The following is a 13784-nucleotide window of genomic DNA, read 5'->3' as shown; positions in this document are numbered from 1 at the left end:
AAAGATGGTGAGCCCAAAACAGCGACTTAAAAATAACTGTTGAGTTAGGAACCTCTGACTCTCAGCCCAGAACGCGAAAGGGAAATTTCTGAACTGTGGCCGGTAGGCGCGTCCTTTCAATTTCCTTTTAAACAACTCAGTGGGGGGCGAGCTGGTGTGGGGGGCGGGGTGGGGGGGGGGGAGGAGGGAGAGGAGGAGGGGTGTTGGCCGCAGGCTTCCGCTGTGGTTCAACCGGGCTCCACCCGCGGGTCCTGTCTCCTTTGTCCAGGGCGTTGGGAGACCTGGGCCCGGAGTGAGCGCGCTGCGCGGAGCACACTGGGCTGGGAGCTAGCAGCCGTCTCCAAACCCAGAGACGGGGGAGCAGGAGCAGATTCGGAACCAGGCACTGTCAGCCCCTTTCCTTCGGAGGAGAAGCCGGAACCCCCTCCTCATTGTGCTTCATGAAAACTACGCTGAGTCAACTTTCGCCCACGTCTCCTGATTGGGTGAGACGGGCCACCGGCCCAGGATCGGACCTCGGCCCCGCGTTCTGTCCTGGCACCGCCCGTTCTCCCCTCCGAGGCTGATTGGCTCTGGGACGTGGCCAGGAGCCTCCCTCCTGCACTTAAAGGAGTCAGCTCTCTGAGCCGTGGTTTTTTGTTTTGTTTTTCCTCTCCCGAGGGATGGCGCTTTCCATCTTCATCCTGCAGCTGGCCGTCCGCATCCTGGCATGCCCCTTGTACCTGCTGAACTTCCTGGGCCTGTGGAAGGGGATCTGCAAAAAGTGCTTCTTCCCCTTCTTCTTGGTGAGGTTCGTCGCAACGTACAACAAGCAGATGGCGAGCCACAAGCGGGAGCTCTTCAGCAGCCTGCAGGAGCACGGGAGCGCCTCGGGGGAGCTCTCCCTGCTGGAGCTGGGCTGTGGCACCGGGGCCAACTTCAAGTTCTTTCCGCCCGGAAGCAGGGTGACCTGTGTTGACCCCAACCCCAACTTTGAGAAGTTCTTGATCAAGAGCATCGCTGAGAACCGACACGTGCAGTTTGAGCGCTTCGTGGTGGCCGCCGGGGAGAACATGCACCCGGTGGCTGATGACTCGATGGACGTGGTGGTCTGCACCCTGGTCCTGTGCTCCGTGGAGAACCAGGAGCGCATCCTCCAGGAGGTGCGCAGAGTGCTGAGGCCGGTGAGTGTCAGCGTGTGAGCAGGGCTGGTTAGCAGCAACCGCATCACCACGAGCGGGCCTATCTATCACTTTCAGCTGAATCAAACGTTCTAATGTAAAGAGAGGACACTACTGATTTTTTTTAAAAAATCTTAGAGTGGGGAAGAAGCTATAACGGGAAAGACTGGTAAATCTGAATACACAACATTTTTGAACTGCAGGGAGGACTGAAGGGTCCCGGGTTCGATTCAGGTCAAGGGCACATGCTTGGGTTGCGGGCTCGATCCCCAGGAGGGGGCGTGCAGGAGGCAGCCAATCAATGATTCTCTCTCATCATTGATATTTCTCTCTCCCTCTCCCTTCCTCTCTGAAATCAATAAAAACATTTTTTAAAAGAAATTAAACTGCAGGGGAAAAGTACTATAAACAAGAACAAACTTAGAAAAAATATTTGCCAGCGACGATAGACAAAGGGTTAACTTTCTTCCTATTAAATGACATTACTTGTCAAAGGTCAGTAGGATTTTTTTACAATATGTTTTTATTGATCTCAGAGGGAGGAAGGGAGAGGAGAGAGAGAAATATCAGTGAGAGAGAAACATTGATTGGATGCCTCCTGCACACCTCCTTCTTGGGATCGATCCCTCAACTTGGGCACGTACCCTGACAGGGAATCGAACCAGTGATCTTCTGGTGCAGGGGCTGACGCTCAACCAACTGAGCCACACCTGCCAGGTGGTAGGATTTTTTTAAAATTATTAAGAAAAACACAAGGGAAAAAATAAGCAAAGAGCAGGAACATAAATATAAATAAAAACAGCCAATAATATGATTAAAATGCTCAACCTAACAATTAAAGAACAAATTAGAGCAAGATACCATTTTTACCTATTATGCTGTCAGAAACTTTTAAGGTCCGTATGGTGGTGGGGTGCATTTGGGAGATTGGACACCCCATGCACATGGAAGTGCTCTCCTCGGAGGGCGATTTGATAATATCAAAGTATTTTTTTTTACTTAAGTTTATTGGAGTGACATTGCTTAATAAAATGATACAGGTTTCAGGTGTACAGTTCTGTAACACATCATGCATATTGCACTGTATGCTTACCGCCCAAAGTCACATCTCCTTCCATCACCATACATCTGACCCTCTGTACCCTTACTACCTCCCACCCCTTTCCTCTCTGGAAACTACCATACTGTTGTCTATGTCTATGAGCTGTTGTTTGTTTGCTCATTGTTGTTTTCCTATATCCCACATATGAGTGAAATCATAGAGTTCTCAACTTTTTCTGTCTGACTTAGTTCACTTAGCATGATAGTCTCAAGATCCATCCATGTTGTTGCAAACGGCAGTATTTCATATTTTCTTATGGCTGAGTAGTATTCCGTTGTATAAATGTACCACATCTTCTTTATCCAATCATCTGTCAAAGGACACTTCGGCCCTAGCTGGTTTGGCTCAGTGGATAGAGCGTCAGGCTGCTGACTGAAGGGTCCTGAGTTCGATTTTGGTCAAGGGCACATACCCAGGTTGCGGGCTCGATCCCCAGAAGCGGGTGTGCAGAAGGCAGCTGATCAATGATTCCCTCTCATCATTGATGTTTCTATCTCTCTCCCACTTCCTCTCTGAAATCAATAATATATATATATATATATATATATATATATATATATATATATATATATTTTTAAAGAGCACTTAGGTTCCTTCCACTGTGAATAATGCTGCAGTGAACATAGGCGTACATATATCTTTACAAACAAATGTTTTCAAAATTTTCTAGTAGATACCGTAAAGAGGAGTGGCTGGGTCATATGGTAACTCTATTCCTCATTTTTTGAGGATTCTCCATACTGCTGTCCATATTGTCGGTACCATGTTTACATTCCTGCCCAGTGAATGAGGATTCCTTTTTCTCTACAACTTCTCTAATAATAGAAGAAAATATATTAAACTAAAGGACTTTGATCTTAGAGAGGATTTTATGAGCTTGACCTCAAAGGCAAGGGAAGCAAAAGCAAATATATCAAAATGTAAGGTGAACGTGCTATTTTACCCAGTATGCATTTACCTGTAGCTATGCTGCACAAATGTGCAAATACTCATCCATTATAGTTTTTGTAATGGCACAAATTGGAAATAACCTAGGAGTCCTAAAAGCCATCAAGGAGGACTTATCATGTGGACATGAACAAATTCCCAAGAGATAATGTTAAATGAAAAAAATTGAAGTATAGAATATGATGTAGAGTATAAACCTACATCAAAGTGTGTGAGGAGGGAAAGAATATACCTAAATATATATATACTCTGAGTGGCCAGATTATTATGACTGGCCAGATTATTATGACCACCCATCAGTACAATGAAGTGAATTAGTTATGCAAATAATAATAATAATAATAATAATAATAAAACCTTGAGAGTATTTGCTTAAGAAGTTTTCAATATTCAGTATTTTTGGAAGTGTCAATGAAGTACTGATGGGGTGGTCATAATAATCTGGCTACTCAATGTATATGTTAATGGGAATGACAGACAAGAAAATATTAGCAGTGGTACCTCTTGGGAATGGGATGGAGGTGAGGAAGAATTTCTTTTCATTTTACACCTTTCTGCATAGTTTGAAATTCTTAATACCTGTATGTAATTTCCACATTTACCTTTATTAATTTTTTAAAAACTAGTTTAAAATAGTTTTACTGTAAATATAGTTGAACACAAAGTATGGATATTTTAACATTTTCATTTACTTTTCTAGGAGAAAAGGGTGTCTGTAATCCCCCATTTTATTTCCTAACTAAAGGCCCAGTGCACGAAATTCAGGCACTGGTAGAGTCCCTAACAGCTGCCAGCTGCCGCCCGGGGCCTCCCTCCCTTCCCCCGGCCAGCTCCGCCCCCTGGTCGAACTCTTCCCCAGACAACTCCCGGTGGAGGGGACAATTTGCATACTACGCTTTTATTATATAGGATAGAGGAAGAAAAGGACTTGGAGATAAGTATTTAAAGGCAAAATGTAATTTTGTCTTTGGCCCAAGGATAGGCTGACATCAAAGTAATAAGTGAAAAAGGTCTGATTCTTATATTCAAGAGCTGGGTTGTGTCCTAAGCCTGCACACTCACAAGCATGGTTAGTAGATGTTTTGCTCACAGAGTTACTAATCTCACAACACCCCTGCAAAGCCAGTAATGAACATCTCCGTTTCCCTGTACTGACAATGCTCTCAAGGAGGTCATATTCTTGGTAGACCGCCTTAGCTCCTGGGAAGCACTGCTCTTTGCTGATTATAACCAGGAGCTTTATCACAGTCTCACTTAATCCTCACAACAGCCCTTTAAAGTAGGTATTGTCTTTTTTCTCCCCCCCTCCCCCCCATTTTTTAAAACATATCTTTATTGATTTCAGAGAGGAAGGGAGAGGGAGAGAGAGATAGAAACATCAATGATGAGAGAGAATCATTGACTGGCTGCCTCCTGCACGCCCCCTACTGGGGATCGAGCCGGCAACCCAGGCATGTGCCCTGACCGGGAATCCAACCATGATCTCGTGGTTCACAGGTCGACGCTCAACCACTGAGCCACACCAGCTGGGCGTAGGTATTGTCTTCATGTTGGGTTGAGGAAACAGACTCAAAGAGGTTAAGACACTTGCCCCAAGTTACATAGCTAGCAGGACTGACTTCATTTAATGCAAATATTGTTATGGCTGCACCACATTGCTTGTCACTGGACTTTTCATTTCTCTGACTTCAACATTCCTATCACTTTTGCTGACTGTTCTTCCTCCACCCATCCCTAAATACGGATGTTTCTTTTTCGGTTCTCATTTCACTTATATATCCCCCTGGGCTATATCACTCACCCCAAAATTTTTCAATTACTACCCATACACAGATGGTTTCCAAATCAAAATATCTAGCCCAGATCTCCCTTCTAACCGTAAACCTGCATATGCAGCTGTCCTCTTGGCAGTCGCTGTGTTATCCAGGGAGCAATATCAACCTCCCAGACCCGAGTCGCCTCCTCTCTCTCCTGTCCAATTCTATGCCATTTTTTAAAATCAGGAAATAGCAGCTTTCCCATTCATGAACACAGATCTTAGACTTACCCAGAGAATTTGGGGGAACTCCATCTCTCAGCTGTTTGCCTGGGATAGCCAAAATTAGGGTAGCTTGCTGAAACCGGTTTGGCTCAGTGGATAGAGCGTCAGCCTACGGACTGAGGGGTCCCGGGTTCGATTCCGGTCAAGGGCATGTACCTGGATTGCGGGCACATCCCCAGTGGGAGATGTGCAGGAGGCAGCTGATCGATGTTTCTCTCTCATCGATGTTTCTAACTCTCTATCTCTCTCCCTTCCTCTCTGTAAAAAATCAATAAAATATATTTTAAAAAAAAGATTAGGGTAGCTGGAGGAGGTTAGGAAGAGTGGGGCAGCCACCACGGGTTTTGGAAGTAATTGTTAGGTCCCTTTCCTCCTGCTCACCTCAGAGATGGTAGAGCACTTCTGAAGACCTCCTAATAACGTGTAGCCTCTATTGGGTCTCTACTTGACCTCTGTTTATAGGACTGTCCTAGGTGAAAGCAGCACCTGCAGATTCCTGCCTGACAGTACTTTACACAGAGCATCCACTGTTGAGTAAAATACCTACTGACAAAATGTTACCATGAATTCATTAACACCTTTAGCTGATTCAGTGTTTTAACTAATCATGCTTACGTTCTTGTGACAATGGTACAAAAATATAAGACATGGTTAGTTAGTCTCAGGCAGTGCGTGGTGTGGATTCAGACTCCCGCAGGTTTGCAAAGCAGAGACAGAACACTAAAATGGGTTTTCTTTTCTTTTTCAGGGAGGGGCTTTTTATTTCCTGGAGCATGTAGCAGCTGAGCATTCAACCTGGAATTACTTCTGGCAGCAGGTCCTGGATCCTGTCTGGTACCTGCTGTTTGATGGGTGCAACCTGACCAGAGAGAGCTGGAAGGCGGTGGAGCGGGCCGGCTTCTCCAAGCTGCAGCTGCAGCGCATACAGGCCCCGCTGTCTATGGCGCTGGTGCGCCCTCACATCTATGGATATGCTGTGAAATAGCGCCAGTGGGGAGCAGAGAGCTGAATGAATGGCTCAGATAACCTAAGCCTTCCGTTTTACACTTAAATCCTAATTGGGAAAAGAGAAACCCTTTTTTAGGTAAAGCTGAATTTCATCCTAAAAAGTTTACCTTGTACCCTATTTAGCCCTTTTCTACTGTCTCCCAAAGAATCAGTCCATGTTAGGTTGCATCGCGGTTTTCTAGTTTTGTTTAGGCTGCACTTGGATTGAATTTACTTCTATGTTGTTTTCTTGTATAACACCATCATTTGTAAACATGTATTTCTGTGAGCACTTTTTTTAAGTGCTGTTTGTTCTCCCATCATTGTATTCCCAATGCCTGGTATATAATAAGTGCTTAAGAGATATTTGTTGAATAAATTAGCTAAACAAAACAAAACAAATACAAAATAGCTTTGCACTCTCCTTTAAAAGGAAACAATGAACCCAGCCAAGGAGACTCAGTGATTGAGTGTTGACCTATGAACCAGGAGGTCACAGTTAGATTCCGGTCAGGGCACATGCTCAGGTTATGGGCTTGGTCCCCTGTGGAGGGCATACAGGAGGCATGATTCTCTCTCATCATTGATGTTTTTGTCTCTCCCTCCCTATCCCTTCTTCTCTAAAGTCAATAGAAATATATATTTTTTAAATATATTTTAAAAAACAATGAGGAAACAATGAGCTTTCATAATTAAAGCCTACCATTATCCGCAAACCTTAGTTTATTCAGTATCTTCAAATATCTTATTTAAGTTGTTACCCAACAGATTTGGATTTCACCCCCTCTTTGATTTGAGAGCTTGGTGAACTCAGTAGTTAAATCACTCAAAAGAAAACTTCGAGAAATGAGAAATGAAATATCTTAATGACTCACAAACTGAATAAAGAAAGACTAGTTGAAAATTACACTTGACACTTTAGTATTTTCATGAAACTGTCTGAGGCAGTTAAGGGTCTTGGGTTCCTTTTCCTTATTTTCTAGCATATGCTTTCCTGAATGCAGTCAATTGCAGGCAAGGAAAAGGCCCACGGTTACTAGGAAAACCTTGTATAATTAGGTCCACGTCGTAAGAGCCCCTAAAAAGCAGACAGCTTGTGAGTGTGTAAAGAAGTGGGCAAGTATTTGTTGGATTATTCTGATCAAATTTCCACTCATCCCAAGATGATTTCTTTGTTCCCGGCAACCACCAAAACCTCTGAAAATCATCACAAGTGCTGGGCTGATCAGTCAGAGGGTTTAAGAGTAGAATCTTCAGAAATAGTTTGCATGTATTTTAATAAATTTAGTATATTTTCTGAGATGATTTTGCAAAAGGCCTATTTTAAATAGCAAGTCAATAAATTCAGATGCATTTTAGGAATGGAAATAAAATAAATAGTTTATATGTAACTCGCTTGGTTTCATTTTTCTTAATGTCTCTGGGAGGGCTTTCCTTCCTCGTGGAAAGTTTAGCTATTTCAACATACAGGTTTTTCTTTCTTCAGCCAGGTAACTATGCTAGTAAACACAGCTAGCAGATTTTTAGAAAGAGCAGTTTTGGAAGGATCAGAATGTGTCTTGAAAAATTCAAGTCCAAAGACCCGACTTGTGAAATCCAGAGAGCAGAAAGAAAGGAAGCTCACTATTCTCTGTGGAACATGAAACAGTTATTGTTACAGTGAGGTCTGGACACTCACCTAAGGCCTCCTGAGCAATGGAACAGAATCTCCTCCCACTACAGTCTCCCCAAAGTAGGAACCTCCTTACTCTACCCACCTCACCGCTGGTTATGTCAGTCTAGTGGGTGAGAACTATGAAAAGCCACAGGTTGACATGGTGAAATGTTACTGGCATGTTGGAAGGTAAATAACAGCAAAGTACAAAGTACTAGGTACATTCTTACCGATTCCTTCTTACTTAAGTGATTTGGCAAACATTATCCTCACTTTTTCTTTTTTAATCCTCATCTGAGGATGTTTTTCATTGATTTGAGAGTAAGAAAGAGGGAGAGCAAGAGAAAAACTTCAATCAGTTGCCTCATGCACCCCCACCAGGGATTGAACCTGCAACCTGGGCCTGTGCACTGGCCAGGAATAGAACCTGGGACCCTTCAGTATATGAGATGGCATTCTAACCACTGGACAACACTGGCAGGCCTGTCCTCACTTTCTATAGACAACACTAAGGTGCAGAGAAATAAATAAATGAAGTTTTTTACATTCCACAAGTTAAAGAGCAAATCTTATAAGCCCTGATTCCCAAAACCACAAAACCTGTCTTGACTACAGCTGCCATATTACTTTCTCACTGCTTTCCTCCTCAGGCCCAGAATGACACATATTTATGATCATTCCAACAGCCTGAGGACTGAGTCTCAATAGGCTCTTATTGACAACTAGAGGCCCGGTGCACAAAAATTTGTGCACTCGGGCAGGGGGAGCCTTAGCCTGGCCTATGACCTCTTGCAGTCTGGGACCCGTCGGAGGATGTCCACCTGCTGGCTTAGGCCCGCTCCCTGGGGGATCGGGCCCAAGCTGGCAGTCAGACATCCCTCTGGCAGCCTGGCAGCCCTCGGGGGATATCCACTTGCCAGCGGGGAGCAGGCCTAAGCTGTAGTCGGACATCCTTAGCGCTGCTGAGGAGGTGGGAGAGGCTCCCACCACCACCACTGTACTGGCAGCCATCAGCCTGGCTTGTGGCTGAGCAGAGCTCCCCCTGTGGGAGCGCACTGACCACCAGGGGGCATCTCCTGCATTGAGTGTCTGCCCCCTGGTGGTCAGTGTGTGTCATAGTGACCAGTCATTCCCAGTCTTTCTGCTGTTAGGGTCAGTTTGCATATTACCCTTTTATTATATAGGATAGAGCAGCCGTGGACAAACTACGGCCCGCAGGCCGGATCTGGCCCGTTTGAAATGAATAAAACTAAAAAAAAAAAAGACCGTACCCTTTTATGTAATGATGTTTACTTTGAATTTATATTAGTTCACACAAACACTCCATCCATGCTTTTGTTCCGGCCCTCCGGTCCAGTTTAAGAACCCATTGTGGCCCTCGAGTCAAAAAGTTTGCCCACCCCTGGGATAGAGGCATGGTGCATGGGTGGGGGCCAGCTGGTTTGCCCTGAAGGGTGTCCCGGATCAGGGTGGGGGTCCCGCTGGGGTGCCTGGCCAGCCTGGGTGAGGGGCTGATGGCTGTTTGCAGGCTGGTCAAGACCCCCTCCCCGCCCCCCAGTGGAGACCCTTACCCCATAGAGCAAGGGTCTTATTCATTTCAAATGGGCCGGATCCAGCCCGCGGGCCGTAGTTTGCCCATGGCTGCCATAGAGGTTTGGCCAGCCTGGGTTAGGGGCTGATGGCTGTTTTCAGGCTGGCCACACACCCTTTAGAGTTGAGGGTCCCCACTGGGGTGCCTGGCCAGTCTGGGTGAGGGGCTGAGGGCCGTTTTCAGGCTGGCCAAGCCCCCCTCAACGACGGGAGCTCCCAGCCTCTCCTTTTCCTCTTTTTTTCTTTTTTTATTCTTGGATTTATTTACCTTCTATAATTGAAACTTTGTAGCTTTAAGAGGAGCTCAGAGTCAGCCAGGGTGGGCGGGAGGGAAGCTTGGCTTCCTCCATCATCAGGGGCAACCCACTCCTGCTCGCTCCAGCTCCGTGGCCATGGCTGGCTGAAAGCAGGTATCTGGGGTTTATTTACCTTCTATAATTGAAACTTTGTTGCTTTGAGTGGAGCTCAGAGCCCCCGCAGCAGGTGGGAAGCTTGGCTTCCTCCATCATTGGGGCAACCAAGCTTCCTGCTTGCTCCAGCTCCGTGGCTGCCGGCCGCCATCTTGGTTGGGTTAATTTGCATATAGTTGCTCGGATTGGCTGGTGGGCATGGCTTAAGGTGTAGCGAGGGCACGGTCAATTTGCATGTTTGTCTTTTATTAGTGTAGATACGGGGTCAGCCCTTTCCTGAACCAATCATGTTTAGATGGGATGGATTATGCCAATTGGCTCAAGTGTAGGTCCCTGTGTTCCATCCCTGGGGTTGAGCACACCCAGATCATGTGGACTGAGACAAGGAGACTTGTGGATTATCCAGATGAAAACAGAGCCTGTGACTGGGGTAAGGGGGAATGGATGCTGGGAAGGCACACCACAAATGCCCAGGATAAGCTCATTGCTGCATTTTAATTTTTTTTTTAAGAGAGAGTGGAAGGGAGAGGAAGAGAGAGAGAGAGATGAGAGGGACACATCGATTGGTTGCCTCCCACACAGGCCTGATCAGGGCCATGTGCAGGAGGCAGGGCCATGTGTAACCTGCAACCCAGGTATGTACTCTTTTTCCCCCCAAGGGATGTACTCTTGACTGGGAACTGAATCTGGGACCCTTGGTGCTCAGGCCGATGCTCTAACCATTGAGCACACCAGCCAGGGATCATTGCTGCATTTTGATCAGACCCTCTGTCTGATTTCCTGCGGTAGATCACACAGTACTGTGCTTACAACACTGGCTTTCTAGTGGGATAATTGCATTCAATGAGAAAAATAAAAGTCAAAATGACATTGGCTTTGGCATCAAAGTGACCTAGGTCAAGTCCTAGCTATGTCATCATTGACTGTGTGACCTTGAGCAAGTTACTTCCCTTGTCTCACTTTCCTCACCTGTTAATAGAGATAATATCGACCTACAGAGTTATTGTGAGGAGGTAATGAAGTGAAGCACTTGGTGCTTAATAAATGTTGAACTTCATTCAACAAATGTGAGTGCCTACTGGGTACTCTGCTCCTGGTGCTTGGCTTAGAGTCCTGAATAAGCTAGCCCTGGTCCCTCCCTCCTGAAGCATACAGTTGTGATGATGCTATCTATCAGGGAGAAGCTCGGAAAGAGAACAGAATACAGTCTATCCAGGAGGAAGAGGCTCAGAGGCGTCCTTGAGGAAATGGCATCTGAGCTGAATTCCAGAAGATGAGTAAGCAGTATTGCAGCCTGCCCTGGCCAATGTGGCTCAGTTGGTGGGGATCAGCCTGTGCACTGAGGGGCTGCTGACTCAATTCCTGGTCAGGACACAGGCCCAGTGGGGGAGTGGAGGTGCTGACTGATGTTTTGCTCTCACATCGATGTTTCGCTCTCTCTCTCTCTCCCTTCCTCTCTCTCTAACAAATAAAAATCTTTAAGAAAAAAGAAGGGTATTTCAGTCTAATGTAACAGCTTGTGCCACCAACTAATGAAGAAAGGAAACACAGTATGTTTGTTAGGGGTAGGAATATTAATCGTGCTCTGTTAACCATGATTGTTAGCTATGGTTATCCTATCTAATAATAGACAAACATGGTAATTGACCATACCTTCGCTACACCTCCCATTGGCTAATCAGCATGATATGCAAATTAACCGCCAACAAAGATGGCGGCTAATTTGCATACTTCAGGCGGGGCCGGCAGCGTGCAATGCTGCCGGCGGGACCCGGGCCCCGGAACCCTAACCCAGCGAGGCGGGGCCGGTAGCGCGCAACGCTGCCCGTGGGACCCGGGCCTTGGATCTGTGACCTGGAGAGGGAGCAAAGCAGCGGAGAAGGGGGAGAGCCAGGTGGCAGAGAAGGGAGGGAGTCGAGGGCTAAGCGGCGAAGGGAGGGAGCGAGGCAGCGGAGAAGGGAGCAAAGCCTGCCTCGGTGGGCTTCACTCCCTTCTCTGCTTCGCTGCGGTCTCAGGAAGCCCTATTCTTGCAGGAATCTTCCTGCAACGGGCCTCTAGTAAGAAATATTAATGATGCTCTGTTAACCATGATGGTTCTGTTCTGATTAGAGAAAGCATATTCTAACCTGGCTGAGTTGTACACCCTGGGACATGGGAGTTAACCTGGGAATGTGGTGCATTCTCCTTATCCAATAACTGCCTATTATCAGGGAAAGATGAACAACTTTTGTTGCCAAAACAATAGAGTCCCAGAGGCGCCAATCCCGCTCCCCAACCCCTGCTCCCCACTCCCCAGCCTAATGGCCTGTAACCTGTAACCATTATACCCACTCTTATTCCTTTTGCCTACTTCCCCATGCCTGTAACTCCTTTTGCTCACTTCCCCATGTAATCTTTGCCCTTCTATCCAATATAAGCATCTGGCTATGGGGGAGGGGAGATTGAGCAGATTTTCGTGGATAACATGCTGCTCTCCCATACTGCCAGCAGTATTGGAATAAACACTCATATATGGTTCAACCTTGTCTCTGCTTAATTGGCTCAAGTAGTGACAGGCAGCCTGGACCCATTGTTTGTCCAGTTTCATGTTCAAGGAACTGAAAGAAAGCAGGCATAGCTGGGCACCAAAGCCTGAAAGGCGGGTTTTGGCATGGCCACTATTTCCATCAGCTTCTTGTTAATTTTGTTAAGAATCTGGGCCCATGAGCCCAACACTTATTTTAATGGCTAACGAGAAAAGAACATTCAAAATTCTTTTATTTACATTATAAAACATTCTATTCCTAAGTGTTCTGTTTCTTCTGAATTCCTACCTATTTTACACTTGAATAGAAACTGAATCATTGCACAGTAGTTCTTTCTGTACTCTTGACCTTAAATAAGCCTTTCCCTTTAGTATTGCTTCAGAAAACACAGAACTTCACATAAATTTAATTCTTGCTTATCTGTAAGACAGCTGAGAGTATAATGAATCATGGCAGACTAATATCAACAAAAGCAAAAAAGAAAACTCTTCAGTATTACTCAATATTTAAATCCTAAAGCATTCAGGCTACTTTAGACAATAACTGGAATTCCCTGAACCGTGAAAACATCAGAGAATCGAGGTTGGGGGAGGTCATGTTAACTGAGGACAAAAGAGAATTAAATAGAAATGCATGAGTCCAAATGGATATAAATAAATAGGAAATAAAAGAAAGCAATTCCTTACAGTAGAATGCCAACTGAAAAATACAAAAGAAATTATGGCTTTAAAAAATGACCATTTATTAATTGATTCAGGCAAGAATCATCACGGATGCTGAAATTAATGGGTAAAAGTCTGATAAATAACAGGATATTTGTACAATATTAAAGTATCTCATCACAAAAGACAATAACTATAAAGGGGGAAATAGTGACCCTACTAAAAACTTGCACACCCCACCTTAATCCAGTGACAATGCAGTGATGTGCTACTGCTGACTCACCCAACTCAAGAGAGGCGCACCCCTTCCCAATGTTGTGTTCAGTGATGACATGACCGTGATGGGGGTATTTGCACCAAAATCCACAAGTGTTACAAATCCAGGCTTTTTACCCCTGAGAACCAACTGTTAGTTATTTATAAGCATAATAACTGGATCAAAGTTACTTCCCCCAAGCAAGCTGCTTTTATTCGTGATAGCACATACTACGGACACAGCCTCTCTTTTGTGGTATTCTGCCCACAAAATGAGAAATGCATAACCTCATTCTAAGGATGAGAAAGCATCAGGAAGAATCTAAATTGAGAGAGATTCTACAAAGTAACCGGATGAAAGGAAGAAATCACATCTAGAGAAAAATGACCAAGCAAATGTGACTAAATGTTAGCCATGGAGAACCTAGGGGCGGGGCATACCATTCTTGG

The 13784-nt window shown here is 45.3% G+C and overlaps 1 protein-coding gene across 1 annotated transcript; it reads left to right on the top strand.

Annotated features, from left to right (window-relative positions):
• Positions 1-237: 237 nt before the first annotated feature.
• Positions 238-7629, top strand: TMT1A (thiol methyltransferase 1A). Its single transcript, XM_070410238.1, has 2 exons — positions 238-1163; positions 6000-7629. The coding sequence occupies exons 1-2, from the start codon at positions 663-665 to the stop codon at positions 6234-6236; spliced, it is 738 nt and encodes a 245-aa protein (XP_070266339.1). The 5' UTR covers positions 238-662; the 3' UTR covers positions 6237-7629.
• Positions 7630-13784: the final 6155 nt, after the last annotated feature.

This window comes from Myotis yumanensis, unplaced genomic scaffold (genome assembly GCF_028538775.1).
Source record: "Myotis yumanensis isolate MYYU_CA2020_CCGP unplaced genomic scaffold, mMyoYum1.0.hap1 SCAF_3, whole genome shotgun sequence".
Lineage (NCBI taxonomy): Eukaryota > Metazoa > Chordata > Mammalia > Chiroptera > Vespertilionidae > Myotis > Myotis yumanensis.
This window is presented reverse-complemented; position numbering and strand designations above follow the sequence as displayed.